At 55.5% G+C, this 8,059-nt stretch overlaps 1 protein-coding gene across 1 annotated transcript; it reads left to right on the top strand.

The window, feature by feature from the left end:
- Window positions 1-3,336: 3,336 nt before the first annotated feature.
- LOC139762820 (extracellular matrix protein 3-like) lies at window positions 3,337-8,034 on the top strand. The gene has a single exon (XM_071687976.1). It carries the CDS (start codon window positions 3,337-3,339, stop codon window positions 8,032-8,034), a length of 4,698 nt encoding a protein of 1,565 aa, XP_071544077.1.
- Window positions 8,035-8,059: the final 25 nt, after the last annotated feature.

Genomic DNA, 8,059 nt, shown 5'->3' with positions numbered 1-8,059 from the left:
TAGGGGGATGCTGTTGGTGAGAAATTGAGGGAAATGGAGTGGAGTGTGATAAGGAACCACTCACACCCTCCATGGTCCACTACCGCCGCCGGGAGTGGAGTGAGGGGGCGACGTGGTGCCTCCCAGACTAAGGTCAGCTTGGCCGCACCGTGGCCACCTCACTTAACCCTCCATCCTCCACCTCCTCAAGCTAATACACTTCCATCACCAACATCTGTACACACTCACGGCTAGGTGGGGGCAGGTAAAGGCTTTCGTCTCCGCTGCAGTAAGAATCACAGTCCAAAAATAAGATGATCTTGTTTACTCTGTTGCTATGGACAGATCCAAGGTGTATGATGTTGGCAACTGGAAATATCACCACTACAGGAGAACCTTCATCATCCGGGACTCTCTAAGCTAAACTTTTTTGAGCCGAAGGCAGCGGCAGTAAGCTCTGAGCTCAACTGATGTAGCAAAGCTTGATATGAAATAAAGTCCAGGTCAACTCCCTACTGAGTGCTGCATACAATATTTCTTTCCAATAACCGTAATATTTTCCATGCTTCACATAATTTCATGATTAGCGATCTATGGGCAGTTATTACACTCGGTAATACGTCGGAAACGTACACGAAAGAACGGGTGATGTTAAGATATTACTCGTGTGGCCGTTGGCAACTCAAGGGTGGGCCGTTTTGATAACTATTTCCTTCCCTACACCTCGAAGCTTTGGAATTCTCTTTCCCTGTCACTTCTTTCCCAATAATTATAACCTGGTACATTTCCAAGGACAGATTTTTTACTTCCTTATGAACTCGAATTTATTGAGCGCTTGTAATATCTTGCCATAGCATGTGGGCTGGTCCAGTGCCTGTAATATCTTGCCATAGCATATGGGCTGGTCCAGTGCCTCTAATATCTTGCCATAGCATATGGGCTGGTCCAGTGCCTGTTATATCTTGCCATAGCATGTGGGCTGGTCCAGTGCCTGTAATATCTTGCCATAGCATATGGGCTGGTCCAGTGCCTGTAATATCTTGCCATAGCATGTGGGCTGGTCCAGTGCCTGTAATATCTTGCCATAGGATATGGGCTGGTCCAGTGCCTGTAATACCTTGCCATAGCATGTGCGTTGGTCCAGTGCCGGCATATATCTTGCCCACACCGCAGCACGTTGGAATGGTAAATATCGTGATTAAAACTAAAGACTCGAGTGTTTCTTTTCGAATAAATGAAGTTCCTAGCGAAGCAGAGGAGAAAGCAGTGTTCACAACGGACGAGGCAAAATGTGATGCACAGGAATAATTATCTACGTTGCAACTCATGTTAATAACCCATCACCATCTGGTTTACGCTGCTGGTAGCTTTGCGCTGACCATATGTATGTGAAATGGTCTCTCATGTTAGCCGAATCCTGAGGCTTTGTCTCTTTCTTTTCGTATCATATCGTTCAGTGTGAAAGGCATGATGACTATTGTTTACTTACGGTACGACAATTCATGCATAGCACGATAACTCAAGCATAGTACGAGAGATCATGCAGAGTACAACAAAACACAAGGATGGTACGATAACTCAAGCATAGTAAGATAGTTCATGTAGAGCACGATAACCCATGGATAGTACGATAACTCACGCGTAGTACGATAGTTCATGTAGAGTATATCTTATGCATAGTGCGATACCTAACGCATAATACGATAATTCACTCCTAGTACCATACCTAAAGCATCGTAAGATATGGGCAGAGTCCGATAACTCTTTGCATAGTACGATGAAACGAACATAATACAAACATAATACCCAGCGGCAGTCAGCTGCTAAAGAAAACGAAAGTAGAGATGGCTACTTGTACAAGTAATCCTGTCATCCGTTCTCAGCGCTTAACGACTGTCTGATACAGTGAACAAGTGGACAGCAAGTCCTGCCACTGGGAAAACTTAGAACTCCTTGAGCGCGACGGCACGACCCTTGAGCACGACGGTTTGACCCTTGAGCACGACGGTACGACCCTTGAGCACGACGGTGCGACCCTTGAGCGCGACGGTACGACCCATGAGCACGACGGTACGACCCTTGAGCACGACGGCACGACCCTTGAGCACGACGGTACGACCCTTGAGCACGACGGTACGACCCATGAGCACGACGGTACGACCCTTGAGCACGACGGTACAACTAGGTATGATGGCCTGGCTTCTGTCCTGACGCTTTGGATTTAGGTCATAGTTGACACCATCGTACCGTCGTGCTAGTGCCGTACCGTCGTCGTGCTGAGGGATCGTACCGTCGTTCTAGTGCCGTACCGTCTTGCTGAGGGGTGTTACCGTCGTGCTAGTGCCGTACCGTCGTGCTGAGGGATCGTGCCGTCGTGCTGAGGGATCGTACCGTCGTGCTTGTGCCGCACCGTCGTGCTGAAGGGACTGATTCAAAGTTGTTGGGATTTTGAATTATTTATATTTGTGCTTGTGTGCTTGTGTGTGTGTGTGTGTGTTTACTCAACCGTCTTGCAGGTGGAGAGAGTCTTCCATTCTCTACAGTTATACACCTTCATACCCACGTATGCCGTCTGTACGTGGGCATGACTCGTCCTGTGTGTGTGTGTGTGTGTGTGTGTGTGTGTGTGGGCATATCAGCCTAGTTTCCAAGGACGCCTACGGCCTACAGATGTCTGAACAAACACACGAGGGTATCAACTCGCCCGCCTCATAATGCCCACCTCTTGATGTCTTGTTTTGCTTCTTTTTATTACACATATACACGCCCCCGTGGCTCGCTGCCCACATTACCCTTCTGCACACTCACCGAACAGACGCTCTCTTGTCGCTGTGTGTGTGTGTGTGTGTGTGTGTGTGTGCGTGTTTGTCTGTTGCTGGACCATGCTGTAAATGTCAGCGGGATGCGACGTGTGTTAATGTAGGACTGGGCGTAGTGGCGCTGCATAGGGCGGTGTTCGGGCGAGGGAAGGCTGTATATGCAGGAGGGGGGGTATGTCAGTGTGTGTGTGTGTGTGTGTGTGTGTGTGTGTCTGAGGCGGGCGGGCATATGGGGTCTGGCGGCATGGTTATGGGAAGGGGTGGGGGTGGCGGGGAAGCCTATAGAAGGCAGCGTGAGGCAGGGGCGGGCTGACAGTGTGTGGGTAGACGTCGCGGTTGAAGGCTGCTGGCTTAGTGCTCAGTAAGGGTCAGGTACACAGCAGGCGCAAGGAGTGAGGGGGGACTGGGCGGTGGAGTTCGAGTGTCGGGACCGGTGGGGGCTTCCGTGGAGGACGCGGGAGGGACCTGTAATCTAGTTCCCGTGGCGTGCCGACCACCAACCACGGTTCACGGCGTTTTAGTCTACGACAGGTACACCATGAGGCCGAGGCTCGTCTCGAAGTTGTTGTTGGTGGTGGGACTGCTGTGCGGGGCGCAGGTGACCCTCGTGACCGGGCAGGATGATGACGACTACGCCTGGTACGACTACAGCGGTGACGCCGTCGGTGGTGAAGACGACCACCTCTCAGGCTACTACAGTGAGTATGACGATCACGATGAATACAGCGACAACTCCCTCACTCGAGGTGATCACGACTCGGGTCCCTCGTTTTCGCCAATAGCTGCGTCAGGAACCGCCGCGCCTGTGTCACCCTCGACCCACGTGTCCCACCACACAACCCTCACCCGCCCAGTGGTCCGGGACTCGTCTCGTTCATTCATGCCGTCTCGGGTCTCGGGCTTCGACCGTTCATTACCGCCCACTTCGCCAGAGGACGCTGAGAAAGATATAATCCCATCTTCAACATTCCCTCGAAGACCTTCTCTCCAAGGGAACCCACTCCAGCCGATCCTTCCGCCAGGCTTTGATGGACGAGGGAGTTCGAGCGGAGGCGTCAGGAGCCCTCAAAGTGGGGTCATGGGTTCCGGGTCTCCGCGAGGTTCACAGGTCGCCGGGCAGTTCGGTGTTCGATCGAGCGGCGTTGAGACTTCGGGACACGCGACAAGCCTCGACCTTGGTGCTGATGATATACTTCCTGATGGAGATGACATCGAAAACAACGGTGACGGTACCGGTACTTACGACAACGGGGAAGGGGAGCTCGGAGAAGGATCGTTCGGAGCTTCATACGACGATCGCAATCTTTACGAAGACGTCATTGAGGAAGAGGACATCGTTCTCGTCAATCGTCGGCTGGAGGTGCCCTACGGTAGGGTGAGGTACCTGGACTCGGAGAATGACCTGAAAATCAAGGTCCTGCCAGGTCACCGCTGCCGGGTCACAGTGATCGAGACGGAACCAGGGACTCAGAGACCCGGCAAGCTCATGCCTTCCAATTTCTCCTGCGCCTTCGGGCGTAACGAGGTGCAGTACACCCACCTGGGTGGCCAGCACCCGTCAGAGGACGCTGTCAAACTCCTGCTGCGTTACGACACCCGCCGGGACACCTTCATCATCCCCACCACCGTGACCGTCAGGATCCTCTACGACATGCAGCTGGAGGTTGTGACCAAAGTCGTGCCGCTGAGCGTGCGTCAGCTGCTGGGAGTCAGCAACGCAATCGACGGGGACAACACCGTGTTCGCGTTCGACGACACCCACCACGAGTGCAAGCTCACGCTCCTGCACAGCCACTCCGACCTACCCAGGTACGGCTCCGTCATCTCGGACGCCGGGAGCCCTCCCGTGGGGTATATGGTCCCCTGTCAGCGGTTCTTGCAGCTGGGCGTCAGGTATCAACACAAGGTGGCAACCTCGACGAAGCTGGACCACATCCCCGCCGTGGTCGAACTGTACGACAGGACTTCCATGACGCTCCTGAAGCAGGAGTACTTCCAGTACCCCGTCCGCATACATCCTGGAAGAGACAACACCGCTCCCGCCGTCTCACGCGAATCTCTCCTTCTGCTGGACGTGAACCAGTTCGTCATGACGGCGCTGACGCCGTCTGTGGTGAAAGTGGACGACGCGGAGACGCCTTCGGAACGACTCGTCTTCAACGTGACCAAGCCCCTGGCATTCGGCGAGGGGCTCCTCGTTAGTACCGACGACCAGAACCTTCCCGTCGCCTCCTTCTACCAGCGAGATGTCGGGGACCTGAAGATTGTGTACAAGCCACCAGCTGAGGACTCCAGCGTCAAGCGAATCTTCGAAGTGGAGTTCGAGGTTCTTGACGACGAAGGTTTAGCGTCCGTGCCATTCAGAGTCATGATAGTCGTCAACCCCAAGATGACCATGGCGCCCCTGACCACGAAGAACGCGGGGTTGGAGCTGTTCGAGGGACAATCTCGACGCCTTAGCTCGGCCAGAAATCTCGAAATCGCCGACGAGGACAACCTGGAGGACGTGACTCTGACGATACTGGATGGGCTGAGGCACGGGCGGCTGTTGCTGATGGGCGCCCCGGCCGGCATATTCTCCCCAGCAGACCTGGACACGGGCGCGGTGGTCTACCAGCACGACGGCACCGAGACGCACACCGACAACCTCCTCCTTCGCTTGAGCGACGACGAACACGAGGTGGACTTCCTCTTCCCGATCACCATCTTCCCCGAAGACGACGAGCCGCCGGTCGCCCACGTCAACACCGGCCTCGAGCTCAGGGAGAACGAGGAGAGCGAGATCACTGCCTTCATCCTGAGTGCCACGGACGTGGACAGCGACGACGCCAGCATCTCCTACATCATGCAGGATCCTGCGCCGCGGCTGGGGAAGCTGATTCTCCGCCGACCACGGCTCCCTCCCCGCCCTGAGAACTGGCAGTTCGTTAACAACCAGTACGAGAGGACTGCCTCATCCTGGACGCAGAGGGACATCACCGGCGGCCACCTGCACTACGTCCACCAGGGTGAGCATACGACCGCGACAGCGACGGACAGAATATACTTCAAACTCGCCGACGACAGCGAGCCGCCCAACGAGTCAGGAACCATAGAGATGATTGTCAAGATCCTCCCGGTGGACGACATCCCTCCGGAACTCGACAGCAACTGTTCCCTGACGCTCATGGTTCCGGAACACAGGCTCACGGCCCTCGCCGCGGCCAACCTCCGGTACACAGACCTCGACTCCAGCGACGGCTGGGTGTCGTACCGCATCCGACCTCCGCACAACGTGGACGTCAACGACCCGATGTCCCCGGGAGAGATCGTGCTGACGGACTCTCCCGACACCGTCATCGCCTCGTTCACACAGTCTCAGCTCAACTACAGGAAGGTCTCTTACAAACCACCGCGCCACGAGATCGGGATTGTTCCGAGGATCATCCAGTTCGAGTTCGACGTCGAGGACAAGGCCGGGAATTCCTTAAGGGGCCAAACCTTCACCATATTCCTGACGCCTGTTGACAACCAGCCACCCGAGGTGCACAACGCTGGCCTGCAGATGGTGCGGGAGCACAGCCAGGCGGTCATAACCACCCGCCACCTGAACATCTCAGACCCAGACACGGCGGACGACCACTTATCGTATAGGGTCGTCAAACCCCCGGGCCACGGCGTCCTCATGTACAACACCCTGACCCTGGCGCCGGGGAACGAGTTCACGCCCAGGGATGTCGCTAATGGACTCATCACCTACGTCAACGACGGCAAAGGCGAGGTGGATCGAGACCGATTCGAACTGGTGGCTACTGACGGGGTCCACACGTTGCCCATCAACTTCTTCATCAACATCGAGGCCATTGACGACGAGCCTCCCCGGCTGGTGGCTGGCAGCGCGGGCGCCACCGTCAGGGTGCTGGAGGGTCGAGAGACCGCCATCACCCCGCAGGTTCTCCGGGCCACAGACCCAGACTCGGAATCTATCAGGCTGACATTCATCGTCTATGAGGCCCCGACTCACGGCATGATATTGCTCAACGGAGTTCCGACGTCAAGCTTCACTCAGATGTCAATTGACAACGAGGAAGTTGTCTACAGGCACGACGGCGGCGACATCGGGAGGTCGAGGTCAACCGATAACTTCACGCTGATACTTTCCGATATGTCTGACGAGTACGTCTATGGCGGCAACAGACTCGAGCAGGTGCTGGTCAACGTCACGATCGAGCCAGTCGACAACGTCGCTCCCCGGGTGTTCGTCGACGGCCCTATCGCCGTCGTGGAATCGTCGAAGTCGTCGATCTCGGTCGAGCACATCAAGGTCAGCGACGCCGACACCGACGATGAGAGGCTGACGTGCGTCATCACCAAGCAGCCGAGGAGCGGGTACGTGGAGGACACGGCCCCGGCGCCGGGTCACGAGAGGTCGAGGGAAGGTATTCCCGTTACCTCCTTCAGTGTGAGGGACGTCCTGGCCGGTCATATGAACTACGTCCAGAGCATCTACACCAAGGTAGAACCCCGAGATGATCGCTTCGTCTTCTACTGCACGGACGGCGTCAACAGGTCCCCTGAGGTAACTATGGACATTCGCATCACACCGTTTAATGACGAAATGCCGCTATTCACCCTGAAGGAATTTATTGTCATGGAAGGAACGGATCTGATCATCGAGCCCCCTGTTCTCGTGGCTACTGACGGGGACGAACCGAGAGACCAGCTCACCTTCACCGTCTCCAGGGTGCCCCAACACGGCCGGGTGATGCGACAAGATCCCGAGGGACTCAGGACCGTCGACCGCTTCACAGCGGACGACCTGACCGCCTCTTCTAAAATCGTGTACAGTCATGACGACAGCGAGACCACAGAGGACGACTTCGAACTCCTGCTGACGGATGGGAACCCGACACACGAAGTCAGAAAAGAGGTCAGAGTGAGAATAATCCCCGAAGACGACGAGACTCCAAGACTGACTCTCAACACTGGCTTGGACGTAGACGCCCAAGAGGCCGCTGTGATAACAAACAAGGACCTAATGGCCGAAGATCTGGACTCAGACGACAGAAACCTCACGTACGTGATCCGGGAAGCTCCTAGGTTCGGATATATCGAACTTCTAGAGCAAGAGACGCTGGCGCATCTACAGAACCTCACTGTAGGCATGAACTTCACTCAGGGGGACGTCGACGACGGCGTTATTCAATACCGACACACGGGCGTCCTGGGGTCAGGGACGCACTCAGGTTCAGTCTGACCGACGGCAGGAACAAAAACCCAAA

The sequence above is a fragment of the Panulirus ornatus genome, chromosome 44 (genome assembly GCF_036320965.1).
Source record: "Panulirus ornatus isolate Po-2019 chromosome 44, ASM3632096v1, whole genome shotgun sequence".
In the NCBI taxonomy this organism is placed as follows: domain Eukaryota; kingdom Metazoa; phylum Arthropoda; class Malacostraca; order Decapoda; family Palinuridae; genus Panulirus; species Panulirus ornatus.
The sequence above is the reverse complement of the archived record's forward strand: the minus strand, read 5'-3'. Positions and strand labels throughout refer to the sequence as shown.

Bases quoted from the DNA above. Each gene is read 5' to 3' on its own strand.
- LOC139762820 (XM_071687976.1), top strand. From the start codon at position 3,337: ATGAGGCCGAGGCTCGTCTCGAAGTTGTTGTTGGTGGTGGGACTGCTG.